This window comes from Rhinatrema bivittatum, chromosome 2 (genome assembly GCF_901001135.1).
Source record: "Rhinatrema bivittatum chromosome 2, aRhiBiv1.1, whole genome shotgun sequence".
Taxonomy (NCBI): Eukaryota; Metazoa; Chordata; class Amphibia; order Gymnophiona; family Rhinatrematidae; genus Rhinatrema; species Rhinatrema bivittatum.
This window is the reverse complement of record NC_042616.1, coordinates 154,741,480-154,764,423: the sequence shown is the minus strand read 5'-3', so window position 1 is coordinate 154,764,423 and position 22,944 is coordinate 154,741,480. Positions and strand designations below refer to the sequence as shown.

Genomic DNA, 22,944 nt, shown 5'->3' with positions numbered 1-22,944 from the left:
CAGATATTACACTTTGAAATCACGCATTGTGCCACTTGACCCCTTTATCAGTGACTGCCTTGGAGGTTTTACTGCCACCATTTCTGCTTTGTTTCCCTTTCATATTGACTTAAGATGCTAATGCCACTTTTGGTGTCAGTTTACCACTTGAGATGCCATCAAGGGTTCATTGCACTGTTGTTGGTAAGTGGTAACCTCTTTTAATGCCTTGTGGTGTTCCTCTCACAGTTGATCTTTTTTTGGTTTGCTATACAGGGATTAGTTTTTGGGTTCTTGCTGGCAGTGCCAGTGTTAACCTCGTGAATTTTGGACATATTTACATTTATTTTATCTGTTTTGCCTTTCCTTATCCCTGCCATGATTGTTTTTATGTCACTGGGGATGTGAAGATTACAACAGTGATTTAATATTTTGCATTGTAGTCCTGGGGAAATTCTGTGCTACTACAGAGCGCAGAATTTGGCAATTCTGTGCAGGGGGAATTCTGCGCAGAAGAGACCCCGGCATGCCGTGAACGGAGCACGTGAAGATGAAGGCCCCGGCTCGCCATTCGCCGTGAAGATGAGGGCCCCCATGTGCCACAGAACACACTTCACTTGCGGCAAAGATGAAGGCCCTGGCATGCCATTCACGATGAAAATGAAGGCCCCCATGTGCCGCGAAAGGAGTGTGCGCCATTTGCAATGAAGATAAAGGCCCCCTCATGCCACGGGACGTACTCCACTCACAGCAAAGCTGAAGGCCCCGGTGAGAGTGAATGTATATGTGTGTGTGAGAGGAGAGGGAAAGCGGAGGAGTGTGAGAGATGAGAGGGGAGGGGAGAGTGAGAGAGCAGGGGGAGGGGGAGAGAGTGTGAGAGTGGGTGTGAGAGAGAGAGCAGGGGGGTGAGCAGGAGGGGGTGAGAGAGAGCATGGGAGATGAGAGAGCAGAGGGGGATTCTTGAGTGTGGGTACCAGAGAGAGGGAGCCTATATGAGGAGATTGTGAAGGAGTGTGCATGAAAAAGGAATTGTGTGTATGAAAAAGGGATCGTGTGCATGTGAGTTTGCTGGGCTGTGTGAAAGGATTGTGTATGTGTGAGAGAGAGCCTGTGTGAAGGGGTGCATGAGAGAGAGACATAGGTAGCCTGTGTGAGGATGTATGAGTGAGAGAGAAAGGGAGCTTGTGTAGGTAGGTATGTATGCAAAAGAGAGGGACACTGTATGAGGGGATGTGTGTGTGCAAGAGAGTGAGGGAGCCTATATGAGGGTGTGTGTATGTGAACTAGAGAGAGGGAGCATATGTGTGAAGGAGGGAGGTACAGAGGGAGCCTGTGTGAGGGGCAGTACTGAGAACAGGGTCAAACTCTGGGACTGGAGATAGAGTGGAAGGGGTTGAGCTTAGAGGTAGAGGAGTTGGGGCTTGAGAGGGCAAAGTGGCCAGGGGAGTAGGGAGAGCGAGTGGAAGGGACTCTCTTACAGTGAATTTCTACGTTAATTCTGCTCAAAATATTTAAAATTCTGCATCTCTAAGTAATACCTTTTTTTCTGTATTAATTAAAAATGTAATTACTTGTAGATTGTTATGTAAATTGTGTTATTTTGACCAATATAAAGTGTGCAGAATTTTAAGTTTTTGTGTGTTGAATTTTAAAATTTTTTGCATAGAATTCCCCCAGGAGATTGTAATGTCCACTGACTGTGCCTGTACCATGCTGCTATGTGAAGAACACAGAGAAACTGCTGCAGTGAGTGTCACACTGTCTGCTCTGCACTACTTCTCTGGCATAGACAGCCTGCACAACACAGCTTGTTATGTTGCACTCTCTGCCCTGCCCTCGCTGCTCACTTATACCCACTGCCTATTGCCCACTGACCACACTGTGCCCGCTGCCAGCCAGAGAATAAATGACTAATCTCAAGGGTACTTAAGGCTTCAGTCACTAGAAGGAAAAGCAGAACAGCAAGTGCAAGCAATGCAACACAAATTTGCTATGAGACACCGTGATGCCTCACTGCCTTCCTCTCGTGTGACTGAGTGACTGCTGCTGGCACAGTGAGACTATAAAATATGCTGCAGCAAAAACCTTTAGCAAGAATTCAGAGAGAGCTCAGAGCATATGATTTCACACAGATAATATCTTGAGAAGAAATGCAGAGCAAATCTCTAAAATGCTCAGTTGCTTTCCTATTATTTCAATGAGTCCATTGACAATAATGGCTTATATTAATCATTCTGTTTAAAATAAATGAAAGGAATAGGATTCATTTAATTCATGGGGCCTCTTCAATTCATTTTGGGCCCCTACAAAAGAAACAAATTGACTCCTATTTGGTTCATTTTTCTATTTCATTTTAAACTAATGCACATGCCTACTGCTTGTGCTTGCTGCTATCACTAATCTCTGAGGGGCAGCACATTCAGTATTGTAATTTCATTAGCTTTCTAATGGCATGACTACATTGACAAAACATGTTAGACATGCTCTCCTCTGAAATAAAAATGACAATTATCCAAGAATAATGTTAATGATTTTGTTTTGACTGCCAACTGATTTTTTACATCTACCTTTTAAAATCATCTTCCGTAACTCTTGAGCCTCATATCATGATGCCTTTTTAGAAAATTTCATTTTAATTGAAAAAAAAGTGTGTTTCTTTTGCATTATTAGGGTATACATATTTAGGTCCTTTAGTCTCATCTCATAGATCTTTGAGTGCAGACCCCACACAATTTTGGTTGCCCTTCTCTGTCTATATCCTCTGCAGCCTCTATATCCTTCTGGTAAGGTCTTATCAATAACGTATATTCACTTTCTTTTTTTTTTTTTTACTGGTTATGCCTCTCCCTATGCACTCTACCATCTCTCAAGCTCTGACCACTGCCTTGTCCTATGGTTTCACTGGATATAAACACCAGTAGGGTATCTTTCCTGCTTGCTGGACATAGGTTTCTCAGCCCCATCATGTACCCCAAATGCATAACTGTATTTTTTAGTATTGCAACTTACAGTAGTTGTCAAGCAGTCAGCCATACTTTGAACTTTATTTGATCGCTTCTCATCCTGTCTGCTTTTTTGTACATCTTAGTATCATCCACAAAAAGACCAACATTTCTTCCTAACCCCTCTATAATATTAACTCACAAAGATATTGGACAGAATCCTTGCACATTTCTCATCACCTTTCTTTCTTAAGGGTGAACGCCATTTATCACCATTCTCTGTTTCTATCTTTCAACCATTTTCTAATCCAGCCCACCACCTTAGGTCCCACTTTTAGACTGCTCAGGTTATTTATGAGCATCCACTCAAAGAAATTGACCGGATTTGTTTGGCCTGCAATCCCTCTGGTAAAACCATGCTGCCTCAAATTATGCAACCCACTTGGATTCAAGATGCATCACTATTCTTTCCTTCAGGAAGATCTCCGTTAATTTTCCCACCACCAATGTCAAACTATCTGGCCTGTAATTTACAACCTCCCCCCTTCCCACAGCCATTACCACTTTTGAAAAGAAGAACATCTGCACTTCTCCAGTCCCGTTGAACTATTCCTGTCTCCAAGGATCTATTGATCAGGTCATTCAGTGGACCATCTAAAATGTAACCAGCCTCCCTTAATATCCTGGGTTATATTCCATCCAACCCCATGGCTTTGCTCACTTTTACTTTTTCTAGTGATACATATTATAGTAGCCCATCCAGCTCATGTCATCAAAAGACGCTCACAGCTGTTTAAATCTCCATCAGATTATTCTACTATACACAGTTTGTTGCATTTCCTGAAGCCTACCTTCAGTGGTTTTTATATCTTTACAAAAGGAAACTTTATGCTATATTTCTAGCAGATATCCTATTACATAAAGTTGTGTATATCATCATCTCCATCAAACTGCATTAAATAAAAACATACATTACCTCAATATAATTCCATGAACAGCCAACATGGCTCTCCAACTCTAAATGGGTAAAATTGATGTAGATTTTCTCATTGGTTGGCTGAGTGATAATGTAGACACACTGCTTGTTGCTATTGTAAGGGCTGGGCCAGTTAGGAGAAATGATAACTCCCTCGCTGTCCGTGTAATTTCCTCCACAGCCAGAATCCGCTAGGTTAAAAAGAAATGATAGGGATGTTATAGATGCCCTCAAAAATACGTGGCTTGTCTTCTTACTGATCATCATCATCAAGCTCATAAGAGTGAGCTCTTTGCTTAAAATAGGGACCTCCACAAGAGATATTTAAACACTGAAATTGTACAAGTATTATCTTTGTTTATTGCTGAATATTACTACAGCATGTAATCCTTACCTCTCAGGAAATGCTATTAGAACTCAGCAAATCAGCATGGGAACACACGGAAAATGCCTGTAGACTGATATAACTACCCTTTCTAAATAATGATTGGCTTCTACCTGTTCCTACCACAATACCAAATTCCTTATTGCTCAGTGTTGGTATTCTCATAGAAATCGGCACAGTGATGAACTGAGGTATAATAAACATTGGACTATAATAGCATTCCAAGAAACAAATTAGTGAAAAGCAGAATTCTGTCACATGGGCAATTGTTATGAAAGAAAGGGAATGTGGATGGAAAAGGACATAACATTTTTTTAACTGTTATAAAGTACTTGGTGGTGGTTTTTTTATGGTCTTTAACTGCCTCATTTTGTGACAAAGGTGCTCTCACTTACAGGCTGATGTGGTATATGTAATGTGGAAGCCTCTGTCAGTGACTGTGCTATCAGAATGAAAGTGAATCCATGCATATGGACCAGTGGTCTGAACTGGGGATGGAGAGCCACTGCTGCAAAATTTTCCAAGCACCGGGTCTTGTGCAAGGAGTCCATCTCGAATCTGAGTGAGAAAAAAAAATCATTATTAAAAAACAGATCAACCTTGGAACACAAACAGGTCACCTAAAAAGACATGTTCAGCTTGGAGAGGAGACGGCTGAGGGGAGATATGATAGAGGGCTACAAAATCATGAAATGACTTGACTGGGTAAATGTGAAACGGTTATTTACTCTTTTGGATAATACAAGTTCTAGGGGGCACTCCATGAAGTCAGTAAGTAGCACATTTAAAACAATCAGAGAAAATTATTTTCCACTCAACGCACAATTAAGTTCTAGAATTCATTGCCAGAGGATGTGGTTAAGACAGCTATTGTACCTGGGTTTAAAAAAGGTTTGGATAAGTTCTTGGAGGAGAAGTCCATAAACTGCTATTAATCAATAGAGAATAGCCACTGTTTGTTGCCGGAATTAGTAGCATGGGATCTATTTGATGTTTGGGTACTTGCCAGGTTCTTGTGACTTGGATTGGCGACTGTTAAAGACAGGATACTGGACTTTCTGGACCCTTGGTCTGACCCAGTATGGCATATCTAATGTTCTTATCTTATTGAAAAAGGGAAAACTCTAAATCATATATTTTAGGCCGAATTTTCAAATGGCTGCACACATAAAAATCGGCACTTGTGCACTGCGCGCATTTTCAAAAGGTCCCGGCCACGCACATAAGTGCCGATATGTGCACAAGTGTTGGGCCCTGAAAAAGGGGCGGGTTAGGAGTATGATCTGAACAGGGAGGGGCAGGACGGAGGCCAGCTGGCCATTAGCTGCTGTCCCGGGAAAGCACGCGCCGGCAGCAGACTGGAATGCGAAAACTACTTCAGCTCAAGAGAAGCAGTAAGTAGTAAAATAAAAACTTTTCAGGTAACTAGGTAGGGGTTAGGGGTTGTGGTGGAGAGGAGAAAAGGGAAAGGGAAGGAAGGTTAGGCAGGGGGGTAGGGAAGTTCCCTCCTTCCATTCCTTAACTGGAGCAGACTGGGAGGGAACTAGGGGAATCTGATTGCGTCGCCGTGCATAATTTATTAAAATTCACCTCCCTTGCACTTGCTGCCCGCACAAGCATGCATGGATTTTAAAATCCAGTGCGCATGGCCAACAGATTTTATAACGTGCGCGTGCTGGTGCACGTATGTCATAAAATCAGTGCGTCCAGGTGTGTGCGCCGGGAACCTCGCACATATGGACGTGCACGTGCTCCTTTTAAAATCTACCCCTTTGTATGTTTGTTCACTGAAGACCCTATTAGTAAAAGATGGTATGGGATAGCTACATACAGTACCACCATATGGAGAGTGAGGGTCTCTCTATTCTCAGAATGGAAGAACAAATTGGGGTAATTTTCAAAAGGATTTATATGTTCATAACTTAGTTTTAAATGTGTAAATGCACTTTACCCATGTAAATATACTTTTGAAAATTGCTACAACATAGGCTATTGAATTATCAATAAGTTTTACCCACATTAAGGGGCGGATTTTAAGAGCCCTGCTCGCGTAAATCCGCCCGGATTTACGCGAGCAGAGCCCTGCGCGCCGGTGCGCCTATGTTCAATAGGCCTACCGGCGCGCGCAGAGCCCCGGGACTCGCATAAGTCCCGGGGTTTTCCGAGGGGGGTGTGTCGGGGGCGGGGCCGAGCGGGGCGCCGTTTTCGGGGCGGGACGTGGCGTTTCTGGTTTCGGCCTGGGGCGGTCCGGGGGTGTGGCCGCGCCCTCCGGAACCGCCCCTGGGTTGCGTCTAGGCGCGCCAGCGGCCCGCTGGCGCGCGGGGATTTACTTCTCCCTCTGGGAGGCGTAAATCCCCCAACAAAGGTAAGGGGGGGTTTAGACAGGGCCAGGGGGGTGGGTTAGGTAGAGGAAGGGAGGGGAAGGTGAGGGGAGGGCGTTAGCGAATTCCCTCCGAGGCCGCTCCGATTTCGGAGCGGCCTTGGAGGGAATGGAGGTAGGCTGCGCGGCTCGGCGCGCGCCGGCTACACGAAATCGGTAGCCTTGCGCGCGCCGATCCAGGATTTGCACGGCTACGCGTGTATCTACTAAAATCCCGCGTACTTTTGTTTGCGCCTGATGTGCCTACAAAAGTACGCGAGGGCGCCCTTTTTGAAAATCTACCCCTAAGTGCACTTACAGATGAATTTTCAAAGGAGTTACACACACAAATGTAATGTGCTATCATACCAGTTTTCAAAAGCTATTTACTCGAGTAAAATGCATTTATGTGAGTAAATCCTATGGGCAATTCAAAAGCCCACATACTGAAGTAAAGTGCATTTATACATGTAAAACCCAATTTTACGCATGTAAATGATTTTTAAAATCAGGCCCTAAATGCGGGTAAATGGGTTTTGAAAATTGCTATGATATTATTGTACATTTGCAAGGGCAACTCCTTTGAAAATTACCTCCATATTATCTTAGGAAAAGTCCTTAAAATATGAGTTGATTTCCCTTGCCACTCTCTCTTTTCTGGGATCTTAGGTAAGTCACATTTTACCTTTGGGACCCAGTTGAAAAACTGATATTTGCCTTAATCTAACGTTACTGGTCAACAAATAAAAGGAGCCAGGGATTCAATCTCATGTCCATTCGAAAATTAATAATTCACCCATTTCCTAATATGTGTGTGCTGGTGTACAAACATGGCATTCAGCATCATTCTAGGGGCTCAGAGGAGTGGTCTAGTATAGATGTTCTCAACTTGATCTTCAATACCTGACCTACCAGACTGGTTTTTAGGATATCCACAATGCATATGCATGAGATTTATTTACATACAGTAGAAGCAGTTTATGCAAATATCTCATGGATCTTTATTGTGAATGTCTTGAAAACAAAATTGTCAGGCAGATCCTGAGGACTGGGATAAGAACCACCAGAATAGAGGTTAGTCCTTTAAAATGTCATTCAGGAAAAGCACTGGGGAAATGAATTCATAACTCCCCTCTGCCATTAATGCGTTGTGTGATCTTGAAGAACTCACCTTACTTCATTGTACCTCCAGGACAGTTGAAAACAAGTTGTTGATTTTTTATGTGATTTCCTAGGCTGCAAATAAAACTATTTTGTTACTCTATTTTCCTCTTTCCATGAAAAAGAAACTAAAACTTGTTATCTTGCAAACTAGAAAGTAATTAAATGATCTAATTGTGTTAAAATAACTTTCCACATTTTCTTGGTAATACACCCGTAACGTATTCCAGGATGGTTATTTTTGTTATTTATAGCCCTAATGTTATCATTAGAATGTCATTTCCATTTCAGTACACACAGAAAGCTTCTTTAGCCTTTTTACCTTTACTAAAATTCAATGAGTTTCTTGAATCAGTGAATGCAGTTACCCAAGATTCTGCTGTACAGTTGTTACAGTAGGTTTCTGTATTTCTATACTGAACAGCTGCTAGTGTTTGGCAGTTTCACCTTGACTTCTAGGAAACTTCAATGCTTTTCATCTACACTGGCACTCTTGTTACTCTAAATCTGCCAGACTACAGGGCATCATGGAGGAGTCTCTGTCAGCATACAAGCAGGTACCGCAGAGTACATACTTTAATGCTTTATAAACAGGGTTTTTATACACACAGACCTCTGTATGATGTTGTCTCAGATCAACAAATAAACAAAAAAACCCAAGATTCTCAAATAGATTCCTGTATATTACACCATCACCTTTGTATAAATAAAATATCACATCACTATAACTGACTAAAATGTCACCTTTGGTAAAATATTCTCTGACCAACAAAGAGAGTTATTTTATTTTTAAAGGTGTAGGACTGATAATGTCATAACAAAATAGTGTTTTATCAAGATTTATTATGCTTTTCAATAAATGAAATGTTGGAAAGAAGTATATTAAAGGGATGAATATTCATCTGTCCTTCTGTTCATCTGCAGGCACAATAATTCTCCAAAACAGGGATGGAATTTCAGAAAATTTGGCAAGCAGGAAGAAAATGTGAATATCTCAGATGAGTTTCAAAACCAATATATTGGGTCAGTATTTTCAGTCCCAATAAGCCTCCAAGAAAAATCCCCATTGCTTTTCCATAAACTCTGGGGCCAGCTTTGAGCGATGAGTGCTCAGGAGGTCCCTGTCATTCAGAAGACATGTTCACTGGGTATTTTGTTTGGTTGATAGGAAAGATAGTGCTGAGCCACCTTGGCTTGATCTTGGTTTGATCTTGCAAAGCCCATCTGTGGCCATGTCCTTGATAGGCTGTGCAAGATAGCATGTCACAGATATTTCTCCTGTGACCTCCTTTGCTAGAGTGGGCTGAGGGTCTCTTTTGCCAGCTTATTTAGCTATGGCCTGTATCAGTAGAGATGGTTTTTTGCATGCAACATGGCTTTAGCCATATTGAGGTGGGGGAGGAAAATGGTAGCTGACAGGGAGCTTCTCTTGCTTGCACTAGTGTCTGAGGTGGCCACTCTTTCCTGTGCCACATCCCCACTGTGCCTCTGCTTCTGGTGCTCCTGTTCACACATCCTAGCTACCAACATCTCCTTCATGAATGTGAGATGTTGGGACTGAATGGCAAGACTCCCTTTCACCCATGAATCACAAAGTATTGCAAGCATGAACTTATTGTTTTGTGTCAGAGGTTTCAGTCTCACTTGCACCTGCTGCCGCAAGGAGTACAAAAACTGTAACACCTCGATTTCCATTTCCTCCTGCTCATTGGAAACCCTCTAATTTTTCCTCCAGAATATTTACTATAGGGATTACTCCACCCATGCTGGCACTTCTGGATCTCAGATCTTCCATGGCATTCTTGAAGGGCTTCAGGATTTCTATTATCTGATTCCCCAAGGGGCAATCCACACCTCTCTCTGGGGCCAATGCAATAAGACCCCTGTATAATTGGCGCTAGTTGTCTGCACGTATATTTTTAAGAGCGCACAACAAAAGCAGGCACCTCCATGGGATGTAATAAAATCCGTGTATGTAAATGAGATTGCGCACAGAAAGTCCACGCTTATGTGAAACCCACACAGAAAAGAGCAAACACACGTGCTCGCAGCCCAAGGTAATAAACCACGCATAAACCGGTGCCAAAACCCACGAGTGATTCTTGGGGAGGGGGAAGCCTTCCCCTTTCAATAAAACCATGAAGAAATTAGTGGTCCAGGAGTGGAATTTAAGGTGGGCAGAGCAATGTCTATCCCATTCATGTTCTGTCTCCGACCGGGTGGCAACTGTTCCAGCAGAGGCCGGTAGGCAAGGGTAATGAAGCAGAGATTTTTCTGCCGACCCACAGACTGTAATACACATCCAGAAAAAGTGAACGTAATCCACGATTACCCCAGAGCTGCACAGACAAACCACACTAATACCAGCAAAACTGATCTCCAGACATGTGCTTTAACTTCTGCCCTGACCCAGGTGCTAAAACGCCCACCTACAAAGACCTGCAGTAACCGATGCGCACCTTACTGCATAGCTCCTGAATAATTCATTTGCCTCATTTGCATGCACTAGTACTAAACCAGCTGTGTGTTCTTAAGCAGCTTTCTCCATGCATTTTATATTGCTGAATACATTATTACATACCCGCCTAAGACTCGCATGGGAAAAACGCACACAGAAACTCGCACATGTACGTGCAAAATCCCATGGCAGCTTTAACGCTGCTTATTTCCTCAGCCCCTCTGTTTCCAGGACAGCTCATGAAGGGGTGTCTGCTGCTCCACTGATCCCTGCAGCATCACAGACATGGAGTTCCGACATCTTGCATCCGAGGCTTATGAGAAGCTGCCCACCCTTCACGCTTCGATGGAAGCACCCTGCTATTTTCCTACACCTCTCTATCAGGTCCTTCAGGAAAGGATTTCCCTGATCCTTGAGCTCCAGTCTCAGGACATCCCTCAATGCCAGGTGCAGCAGTGTGCAAAGGAATGGATACCCCGAAAGCCTCCATCTTCCTCTGCCCTTGTCATATTGCATCATTGTCTGTCACAAAGAAACCTGTCTGAAGGCTCCTAGCTCTCCAGTCTAGCTGCCACCCCTCCAGCATCTTTCTTATGGCTGATAGGATATTGCATGAGGTATGGGGACTATCCATTACCTGGGTGTGTGGCACAGCTCACCTGCGCCCTGATGCTCGGTCCCCACTAGAGCTGCTACCTGCCCCTGCCCCGGCAGGTCCCACCAGTGTTCTGCCAGGGAGAGGTAAGAGTATGCAGCATTTGCACTGGTTCAGATATTGCAGGTGAAATGCAAGCTACTCCCCTCTGTCTTAGCCAGCTGTGCCTGAATGTGACTATAGCACTGCTTGAACAGGATGGGGACAGCCAGTAGTTCTGAAGTGGTTTTTGGAATTGGGTGCTAAGCTAACACATGCAGCAGACATTTAAAGCCCATATTCTCCATTATCTGTTGTAGATGTGGCACGGATTTATTTTACATGCTGTTTATTATGTTTGTTTTATTGGTGGGTTTTTTTTTTTTTTTATTATAAACCGCTCAGAGCTTTGAATGTGCAGTATAGAACTTTGAAATAAATAAAATTAGTTCCACGATACTCCTCATTACAACTTTAGATGCTGCTTGCCTCTTGCCCCAGGACAATGCTAGGGAACACCACCCCATTTCCTCTGTGGTGGGTTGCTTAGGATGCCTAGCAGAGGGCAGGCTGCTGGCTTGCCATCTGACTGCTGGAAGGGGCCATGGGATCAGCCTGGGGAAAAGTTTTACCCTTTCCAACCCCTTTCTTCTGGCTTTCACTTTGAGTGGGAGAAGGGGTCCCCAGGCCAGTACTGCCACCCACCCCTGATGCCAATGCTAGCGGGTGCTGCATCTGCAGGTGATGCTGCATGCCAGTGTTTGTCGGATGCCCCATTTGCATCCCTTGACTGATAGCCTGACTGCATTGCATACTCTGAGCATGGTGTGGGTCCTCCCTTATTTTAAGTGGCTCCAGATCAGAGAGAGACCAGCTAGAGAGGCTGACAGGAACAGCGCACCATTTAACTGAGTATACGAAACACTGGGACAGGGTCGGGTAGCAGCACTATTAAAGATGAGCATACAGTCACTTCAAAGTGGTTTATTTGCAATTAGAAAATTAAAATTTATGACCAATTATTTTGCCTATGGATGCAACCTAACAAAAGACTTTATATACTGAACTCACAAGTGTGATCAGCGTCTTTCCTGATATGAAGGACATATACATTGAACATAGCATTCATATTTATTCCTTAATGTCCAAACAAGGTGAATTTGAAATATTGAATATATTGACTATTCACCTCATGTGTTCTTTCTCTATTCAGTATCATCTCTGCTGTACAGGAGCACATCAGGGCTATGATATAGGGTAGGAGCCTATAACATTGACCAATTTGAAATCCCCTGGTATACAAAGTTGTTCAAATTTCAAGCAGGCATCAATAAAGTAAAAAAAAAAGGATAGCATTATGACATTCAAGCCAAGGGGTCATGATATAAAAATAAAATGTTTCTGTTGATCTCTCCAGCTGTATCCTTAGTCAATCAAGAACTGAATGACTATAGTTGGTTTTGATCTCCTTGGCTTGCCTTTGCTCAACTAAAAAGGTGTAAATGTTTACAGGTTGAAGGTAAGGAATTATGATTCTCGGAGGTGGATGCGGGGGACAAGGCTTGTGAGGAAAGGAATAATATTAAGGGCCTGATTTTCAAAAGCATTTACACACTTAAAACTAGGTTTTATATGTGGAAATGCACTTTACCTGTGTAAATAGGCTTTTTGAAAATTGCTACAATATATGCCATTGAATTATCAATAGGTTTTACCCACGTTGTGGGTAAATAGCTTTTGAAAACTGCTACAATGCGTAACTCATTTGAAAATTCTCCTGTTAGAATTATGCCGCAATTTGACAGTGGAATCCTAGAATTGCAATTTTGTGCTATAATAGTTGTTTCATTTATTTGTGTGAAACATGTTGAACAGAAGTAACTTTAAAAAAAAAATTGCCAATCTGTTAAAACTGTAGGACTATACTGGGAAAGGTAAGAGATATGTTTGCTTTATATTATAACGAGTAGATATACCCCTTCTTCACCTAGGTTATTATATTATTAATATATTATATTAATAATTTTGTATTGTATTTGATTTACTGTAGTTCCATTACAACTATCAAAATAGTTTACAGAGGTCATCCCAAGACTCTTAAGGGTTATAATCATTCTAAATTTAAGTCACATTGATAGCTTATAATTAGTTTTATGTACCTGCTCATTATATCCTGGAATATAACCTATTTTTAAGTGATTAAAGCCTCCTTGTAAACAAAATTAGGGATTGCAGGTAGGCCTACCTCCTTCTCTAGCTCTGAGAAGCCATGGATGGCCTGCCTTCCTGTCCAGCCCTGAAGAACTGCAAGAAGGCCTAACTTCCTCCCTGCCTAGCACTAATTAGGTATAGAAGGCCTGTCAGTCTCATCATCCAGTCACATGGAGCCTCAGTAACGCCTGCCTCTCTTCCTGCCTACCCCACTTCCTGATAAGACTCCAACCAGGAACCCAATCAGTCATGGATTTACAGTAAACCATTTTATATATGTAATAGCCAAAATATGTGTTCTTTACTTGGATTGTTGCTTTCATAATTGTAGTTTGTGTTTATTTTCAAAGAACATAGTAGTAGTATCAGTTTGTTATCGGAAAAGTGAAGTAATTTCAGTCAATCCACGCCCCCAAAAAAGGTCACGTCAAGCAGGTCCCACTGTGATGAGGAGAGCTCCTCATTGAGTCAGGAATAGCCCAAATGGGAAGAAAGTAGTCATCCAGAGACATAGAGGGAGCTGTGAGGGTGATTTGCAAAGACGGGAAAAAGGAGTCTACTGGGAGTTGTAGTCCCAAGGGAAATAGGAAGCAAAAGGTTACTGGGAGGACAGGAAGTAGGATGCTAATGGGAGAGATAGATGTTTGAATGTAAACCCAATCACAAAGGCCTGGGAGCTTTTGAATTGTGGTCACCCTGAGATTCAGTGTGAATTAGTTGGGTGCGGTGGGAGCAGGGAAGAAAAGAGATTCACTTCAATTTACTCTTTCCACTTCCCTCCCCCCCCCCCCTCTCCCCACTATACTCTCTCTCATATACTTTCTCTCTCTGTCTTTCCTCTCTCTTTAGGGAAAACCCCAGCACTCTTCTCCTTATCCCCAATTCAATCCCAGCTCTTTCCCCCTTCCCCCCCTCCCATCTTCCTGACCTCAGTGCTCTCCCCCTCCCTAACAAGTATACTCAAGGCTCATGCCCCAACTTTATTGAGCAGTGCCCCAAATCTCACTCACCATAGAATAACTCTCTTCTTCCAGCTCCAGCCTTTCCCTTCCTAGACAGTGTGAAGGAAAGAGAAGGGTTGGAAGCGAGGCTGAGGCTGAAGCATAGAGAGCAGAGAAGAAGCACTCTGCATTCTAATCCAGTCCCTCACTTCCTGTTCTTCCCCTTCCACTCCTATGATGTAGGGAACAGGAGGGGAGGGGGTGAGGTTAGAATGGACAAAGCAGAGCAAAGAAGCTGTAATCTAGCTTCTCCCCCCTCCCAGGCAGCCTGCAGGGAACAGGACAGGGGAGCCAGCTTTTCCTAGGTCTCTCTAGAGACCCAGAGATTCCATTTCAGAACCCGGAGAGTTCCCATGCGTGGAAGGAAAGTGCTGATGGCAAAGGACCTATTTTTAAAAAGAAATGAGTAAAATATGGTGAAGGGCCACCTTGAAAAATCATATGAGCCCCCACATCCCATGGGGATCACTGAACAGAAAACAATTTTTAAAATAATTATTGAGCAATTACTCTCTCCTCAGAAAAATGCTTTCTGTTTTGGGGAGGGAGTGTAGCTTCTTTCCCTTCATCTCATTCATCACACCTCACAACTGAGGATGGGAAGGAGTGGTGGGAATGCCAAAGTATTCATCAAAGTAATTCAGAGGGAGAAAGAACTCATATTTAAAAAGGTATGGAAAAGGAAAGCCTTAAGCCTGGTGAAAGGGCATTCAAGGTTCTTCTCACACCTCTGGATGGTGTGACCTCGAGACTCATGATGTTAGGGCAGAGATGTCTCTCTGCTCCCTCACAGATCTGTAAACCCTGTTCAGTACCCAATTGATGGCAAAGGACCAAGAGACTGATTGGAAGAACCAGGCGAGATTAACTGAGGCATAACGGGATCTCTTCTTAAAGCAACAGAAAACTATCAGTGAGACGGATCCTGTGAGGGGCAGAGAACCTGCCAGAGGAATTAACAGAGAATCAGGGTCTGGTCAGAGCAGGAGCATAGTAAGTATACAGTTACCACTCCAGGTGGGGAACATCCCTGGACGGAAACTGGAGAGCCTGCTGATAGGGACTCACCTGTGTGACAACATTCAGCTCAGAAGGGATTTTAGGGATTGCTGCATTAAGCATTGTGCTAGCCTTTTTAAAACAAAATGCATGCTGTACATGCCTGTGATGCCTGAAGGTCTCTGGGAATGGAGGTATTTTCTTATCTGAAGTAACAGACCTGAAAAATGGACTAAGAATGCTGTTTGTCAGACCAAGTGGTTGTTTTGAAGCTCTCTGGCAGTGGTCCAGAACAGGTCACAAGCAGTGATGTCACACCTCCTGTAACATTTTTGGGTTGCATTGCTAAGATTACAGTAGATAGGACCAGCTGTTCTCAAAAGATAAGCAATATACATACATACAGATAGACACTTCATTTTATACAGAAAGATAATAATTGTCTAGCATTTGTAGAGATAAAAATTATAATTTCAAGGCAATCCTTTACATGGGATGCAACCGAGGAAAGCCCCTCTTAAGGAAGTGCGTGATGTCTCTAGATTAAAAATACTCTTTCTTTCTCATTCCTTGTTCTCTTTTACTAACCTTAAAAATCATTGCAGTATTGTTCTCTGCATTGTTTAGGGCTGAGAATAGAATTTATGTTCAGCCAGCTCAGATTAGTGCGCTCACAAAAAAGATTTTTCAGCTACCAGTTGAAGTTACACAGTTGCAACAGTATAACTTTGCTTTTCTTAGCCTGGCATTTTCCTCTCACGTGCAACTTGCAGGCACTTTGGACCTGCAAACTAGTTTTCCAATGAAAATCCCTCACACTTTACCTCCCTGCCCTTCCCCTACACCTAATGCTTTCCTTTTTTTCCCCCTCAACCTAAAGTGTGCCTGCTAAGAAACAGCTCACATTTTTAGATGCAGGGGAGGCAATACTCAGCGCTAGAAATTCACCCAGGTAACTGCTTAGTTACTCTGGCAAATGCTTTTGAAAATTGTCCACAGCATTTCCAACATAAATTGACAAAATACTATTTTGTCTTTATTTTTGTTTGGTAGGGCTGGGATGCTATTTGAAGTTTTTTTTTATTCTTTGCACTACATCAAATGTTGGAAAGAATTATATAAAAGATCAGGTCTGTCTGCAGGCAAAATAGTTCTCCAAAAAGGAACAAAAAGTTATCAGATTTGGCATGCAAGAAAAAATGGAAATATCTCAGACGAGTTTGAAAACTAGAAACAACAGGTGAGCAGTTTTGATGAACCGAGCCTCCCAAAAAATCCCTATTGTATTCTATGGGAAACAGTTACAGGCTGTAGAATATTAACAGCACTTCATTCCAAACCCCCCCCCCCCCCCCCTTCTAGCAGTTTGGACCATAGCAACACTGGCAGACAGAGACAAGGAATATGTTGCCTGTGCATATTATATCCTATGAACTCCAGAAGGAGGCTCCCTTTGGCACAATGCAAGCATCAAAAAGAGCACTTAGCAGTAAATTTGATTGATTAGGTAGTCAACATACTGAGGCTTACAAATAAGATTCATTCATCTCACGATGATATGTACAAAACAGGCCCATTTGAAGAAACTTCACTGGAAAAGTAACTAAAGCAGCTGGAGAAAAATGACACTGAAAGGTACCTTCCAAAACATCTCCTCCCACACTTTTCACGTCACAGCCATGCAGCAAACTACACACACACACACACACACAAACACACATACACAATTGTCTGACAATTATTCACCTCCACTTATATATACCCAGTCCCATCCAAAATGCCACACAACACCGTAGTCCCACGATCATTCACCCCCACTTCTATATACCCACACACCCAAAATGCAACACACACCCCATAGTACCACAATCATTCACTCCTACTTATATATATCCATACCCCACAAAATACCACACACACCCCATAGTTCCACAATCATTCACCCCCATTTATATATACCCACACACCCAAAATGCAACACACACCCCATAGTACCACAATCATTCACCTCATTTGTATATACACCCACATGCCCGCAAATTACTACCATACCCCCATAATCCCACAATCATTTACTCTACTTATATATACACCCACATCCCCAAAATGACACACAACCCCATAGTCCCACAATCATTTAACCCCTTATATATATACCCTTATATATATACCCATACCCCCCAAAATACCACACATACACGATAGTCCCACATTCTCCCCCAAAATGCCACACGTATACCACAGTCCAACATTCAGTCTCACTTATATATACCCACACCCTCCTAAAATACCACACACACACATACACACACACCCATACAAACATAACCCAAAATACACACACCCCATCTCTCCCTCCAACACAGTTGAGGGCTTAAATATGATCTTAAATTTATTTATTTATTTAGCAGTTTTCTATACCGACCTTCATAGTAGATAACCATATCGGATCGGTTTACATTTTAACAAAGGGTAAAACTGAGGTAACAATTCTGGTAAATAATAGATAACAAAGGAAGGAATAAGTCAAAGTTACAATCAACAAGGTATGGAAAACTTGGAGGCTTAAAGACAAGCTGGAAGGAAGATAGAGACAGGTAGAATAAATATAACATGATACGAATAATTTAACGGGTTAGAGCATATGCTTTAACCAGGAAATGCCAGTGTCCATTGTTCAGGAGGAAGTGTGTCAAGGTCCTTGTAAGAAGTGAGGCTCAAACTAGTGATTATCCGGTGGATCTGGGAAGGCTTGGTGAAAGAGCCACGTCTTTAGTCTTTTTCTGAAGGTTAAGAGGCAGGGTTCCAATCTGAGATTTGCTGGGATATTGTTCCAGATAGCTGGGCCTGCAATTGAAAAAGCTCTGTCTTTGGTCGTAGAGAGGCGAGTGGCTTTAGTAGGGGGATATTTCAGAGTGCCTTTGTGGATATCTCTCGTAGGTCTGTTAGAGGAGTGGAGTTTGAAAGGGATATCCAGGTCGAGTTGGAGTTGCTGATGGATGGTTTTGTGTATTAGGGTAATAGATTTGTACAGGATTCTGAAATTTACTGGTAACCAATGTAGGTTTCTGAGGACGGGGGAGATGTGTTCACCGCGGCTGGTGTTGGTCAGCAGTCTCGCTGCCGCCTTTTGTAACATCTGCAGTGGTTTGGTGGTAGATTTAGGGAGGCCTAGAAAGAGGGCACTGCAGTAATCTATTTTGGCGAACAGAAGAGCCTGGAGGACTGTCCTGAAGTCTTGGAAAAATAAGAGTGGTCTCAGTCGTTTCAAAACCTGTAGTCTGAAGAAACTGTCTTTGGTAGTTGTGTTGACCATTTTTAAGGTTTAGACAATTGTCTATTATTACCCCAAGGTCTCTAACGTGCGTACAGGTGATGTGAGCATTGTGCGGTGAAGGTGGAGGAAGATTGTTTTCATTTGAAGAGATGAAGAGAAGTTCCGTCTTTGAGGCGTTGAGGACCAAGTTTAAGCTGTTGAGTAGATTAGTAATGGATAGAAGACAGTTATTCCAGTAGGTGAGAGCTTTTGAGATGGATTCTGATATTGGGATTAGAATCTGTACATCATCTGCGTACAGATAGTGAATTAGGTTGAGGTCTGTCAGTAGTTGGCAGAGGGGGAGGAGGTATATATTAAAGAGGGTTGGAGATAAGGAGGATCCTTGTGGTACGCCAAGGGAAGATTTTGTTAGAGGTGACTCCTTGTTATTGATTTTGACTTTAAAAGTCCTATTGCTGAGAAAGGACCTGAACCAGTTGTGGGCTGATCCGGAGATGCCGATATCCTCAAGGCGATCCAGAAGGATGGTGTGGTTGACTGTGTCAAATGCCGCCGAAATGTCTAACAGAACTAATAAGAAGGAATGTCCTTTGTCTAATCCCATTATAATATGGTCTGTAAGCGAAATGAGGAGGGTCTCCGTGTTGCGTGATTTCCGGAAGCCATATTGCGAGGGGTATAGGATCTTATGGTCCTCTAGATATTCTGAAAGCTGGGTGTTTACCAGTTTCTCTGTAAGTTTGGCAACGAATGGTAGATTGGAGATGGGTCTAAAGTTGGCTAGTACATTAGGGTCTAGATTGTGTTTCTTGAAGAGGGGCTTAAGAGAAGCAGTTTTTAGGCTGTCTGGGTAGCTTCCTTGAGTTAGAAGGCTGTTAATAATATTTGTTAGAGGTCCTGAGATCGTGTCTGGAATAAGCAGCAGGAGTCTTGATGGGATATTATCAGCCGGATGACTAGATGGTTTCTGTCTTTTTAGAATGGATTCAATCTCTTTGGTGGAGATTAATTCGAAGCTGTCCAACCTAGGTTTAGCGAACAAATTGAAATTCTCATCTGATTTGAGAGGTGTTGTATTAGGAGGAAGGAGGGCGAGAGTATTTAGGATCTTCAGTTGAAAAAATGAGGCGAGTTCATTAGCCTTGGATAGAGCTTGTTCGTCTGGAATAGGTGGCGGGGTTGATTTAGTTATTTGTGTTACGTAAGCAAATAGGGCCTGGGCGTCATACTGGTAGTGGTGTATTTTGTTGGCGTAATATTCCTTTTTTTTTTGTAGTATGCAGGTCCTATAGCGATGTAAGAAACCCTTGTATGCTGAAAGGGTAGTTGAGTTGGGGGTTTTTCGCCATCTATTTTCTTTATGGCATAAGTCCTGTTTCATCTGTTTTAGTTCGGTGCTGAACCAAGGTTGATTCCCCCTTTTTTTTGGATTGATTGTTTTGGAGGTTATTGGGTACCATTTGTTTGCGACTGCTTCAGTAATTGTTTGCCAGGAAGATAGGGCTGAGTCGGGATTAGACAGGTCCAGGTTGGAGAGTTCCTTGGAGAGCTGCTCGCTGAGTATATCAGATGGACATGATTTCCTGAATTGAATGGTGGAAAGGTGCGGAGAGGTGCGAGTCTGTTTGTATGTGGAGAAGGATGATTCTATCAAGAAATGATCTGACCAAGGGATTGGGGTACATGTGGGATCAACCGTGCATGTGAATTTAGAGTTAATGAATATTAAATCCAGGATGTGACCAGCTTTGTGTGTGGGGCTGTTGATAGTCTGAGAGAATCCCATAGCAGTGAGGGTGGTGAGGAAGGCTTCGCAGTTCGCAGTATAGCGTCTGTATGGAGGTTGAAATCACCCATAATCATAGTTGGTAGGTCTAAGTTAATATGTTTTGCTATGGATTCTATGAGGGGTGAAGGGTCGGTTTCTAAAACTCCAGGAGGAGCGTAGACTAACAAAATTTGTAGAAGTTTTGACTTGACTAATCCTAGTTCCAATTTGGATTCAGTCTTGATGGTGTGAGCGGTCAGTCTGAGTTCTTTCTTGGAGGCTAGAAGAAGTCCGCCTCCTCTTTTTTTGTGTCTATGGAAGGTGAAGATGTCATATAACTGGATAGGTAGTTGGTTGGTTAAGGCAATGTCCGAGTTTTTTAACCAGGTTTCTGTGATGGCACAGATGTCTGGGTTGGAGTCCAGGAGGTAATCATTGAGGATGTGTGTCTTTTTAGTTAAAGATTGTGCATTGAGGAGTGTTACTGAGAGTAGCGTGAGGCCTAGAAGTTGGTTCAAAGGAGACGTCATGATTGGAATAATTCTTTTTTGTAAGACGTTTGTGGAGTTAGGTAAGGAGATTCTCCTCTGGTTGTAGATGATTGGGATGTTGTGTGTGAACATGATGAATGAGGTTCCGGAAGAGGTTTAGTCTGAGCAATATTTGATTGTGACTGGATACAACTGGTGAGAAGTCTGTATGAAGAAGAGATGTCTGTGGACGGATGAAAGAAGGTGTTTGTCTGAATGAATGGCGGTTTGGATGATTGTTGAAAGGAAGTCTATAAGCTTGTTGGATTGATTGGAGGAGTGCTCAGTCCTCCTTGGGTGTGGGTGGTTGTTTGATCAAGTGGTGGTAGAGCTCCACTTCTGGAGGTCACTAAGTTTGGAGCTGATGTTGAGTGCTGAGATTGGTATGAATGTTTAAAACTTGCTGGAGAGGCTGGATGAATGCTGGACGCTTGTTGGAGAGCTTGCTGGGGAGGTGGACTTTTATTCTATACGTCTGAAACGGTTAATCTGAATCTTTGCTGGCTGTTGCCTTTGTTGAAGATATCGGTTGTTCCATGGGTAAGGCTCTGGGGCTCTACGAAGGGGCGAGACAAAGGGGCAGGCCCCTTTGTCGCGCTCCTTCGGCGCGCGACGCTCGGCGTTTAGCAGGGTATGATTTAAATCCCTGCCGGGCTGTCTCTGGTTGGCTGCCTTCTGTTTTGGGGCGGGCCTAGGCGTGTTTTTTTGTTGTTTTCTTCTTTTTTTTCAGGTTTTCCTTCGCCGGAAACGGCCTCGGCGATCGCGGCTGGCGTCGGGGTCCCCCGGGTGGGGAGGCCGAACACTGACCTGACCTTCCCCCGGTGGGGCTCCGGCGCCGGTCGCGCAGGTCTTCAGTCGCCGCGTGAAGGAGAGAGAAGGGAGAGAAGGCGCCTAGCAGGGTAGGATTTAAATCCCTGCCGGGCTCTCTCTGCTTGGCTGCCTTCTGTTTTGGGGCGGGCCTAGGCGCGTTTTTTTGTTGTTTTCTTCTTTTTTTTCAGGTTTTCCTTCGCCGGAAACGGCCTCGGCGATCGCGGCTGGCGTCGGGGTCCCCCGGGTGGGGAGGCCGAACACTGACCTGACCTTCCCCCGGTGGGGCTTCGGCGCCGGTCGCGCAGGTCTTCAGTCGCCGCGTGGAGGAGAGAGAAGGGAGAGAAGGCGCCTAGCAGGGTAGGATTTAAATCCCTGCCGGGCTCTCTCTGGTTGGCTGCCTTCTGTTTTGGGGCGGGCCTAGGCGCGTTTTTTGTTGTTTTCTTCTTTTTTTTCAGGTTTTCCTTCGCCGGAAACGGCCTCGGCGATCGCGGCTGGCGTCGGGGTCCCCCGGGTGGGGAGGCCGAACACTGACCTGACCTTCCCCCGGTGGGGCTCCGGCGCCGGTCGCGCAGGTCTTCAGTCGCCACGTGGAGGAGAGAGAAGGGAGAGAAGGCGCCTAGCAGGGTAGGATTTAAATCCCTGCCGGGCTCTCTCTGGTTGGCTGCCTTCTGTTTTGGGGCGGGCCTAGGCGCGTTTTTTGTTGTTTTCTTCTTTTTTTTCAGGTTTTCCTTCGCCGGAAATGGCGATCGCGGCTGGCGTCGGGGTCCCCCGGGTGGGGAGGCCGAACACTGACCTGACCTTCCCCCGGTGGGGCTCCGGCGCCGGTCGCGCAGGTCTTCAGTCGCCGCGTGGAGGAGAGAGAAGGGAGAGAAGGCGCCTAGCAGGGTAGGATTTAAATCCCTGCCGGGCTCTCTCTGGTTGGCTGCCTTCTGTTTTGGGGCGGGCCTAGGCGCGTTTTTTGTTGTTTTCTTCTTTTTTTTCAGGTTTTCCTTCGCCGGAAACGGCCTCGGCGATCGCGGCTGGCGTCGGGGGTCCCCCGGGTGGGGAGGCCGAACACTGACCTGACCTTCCCCCGGTGGGGCTCCGGCGCCAGTCGCGCAGGTCTTCAGTCGCCGCGTGGAAGAGAGAGAAATAAATAGAATAGGCCCAATATTTAACACATGTTCACTGCTATTAAGCTGGAAAAGTGAAACTTATGCAGCTAAGTAGCGGCCGCTAAATATGTTCAGCGGCTGCCGCTTAGCCATATAAGTCCCTTATGCAGCTAAAATGTACGCGCATAAAAAGTAGGCATGTACTGGGCACATTGGGGGCAGAACAAGTTATAACTTATACGGTTAACTACTGATATTCAGAGTTATCCTTGTAAGTTTAGATGCCATTATAGACTAGATCTAAACTCAACTAGGTAGACTTATCCAGCTAAGAAGGTAACTTTTAAACCCGTGCGC

At 43.9% G+C, this 22,944-nt stretch overlaps 1 protein-coding gene across 1 annotated transcript in view; it reads right to left on the bottom strand.

The window, feature by feature from the left end:
• Positions 1-22,944, bottom strand: part of CUBN (cubilin) — a 639,217-nt gene that overhangs the window by 546,649 nt on the left and 69,624 nt on the right. Inside the window, exons 16-17 of the mRNA XM_029588764.1 lie at positions 4,678-4,840; positions 3,898-4,088 (exon numbers count right to left, since the gene is read on the bottom strand). Coding sequence (XP_029444624.1) covers positions 3,898-4,088; positions 4,678-4,840 — 354 coding nt within the window. The remainder of the gene's footprint in view (positions 1-3,897; positions 4,089-4,677; positions 4,841-22,944) is intronic.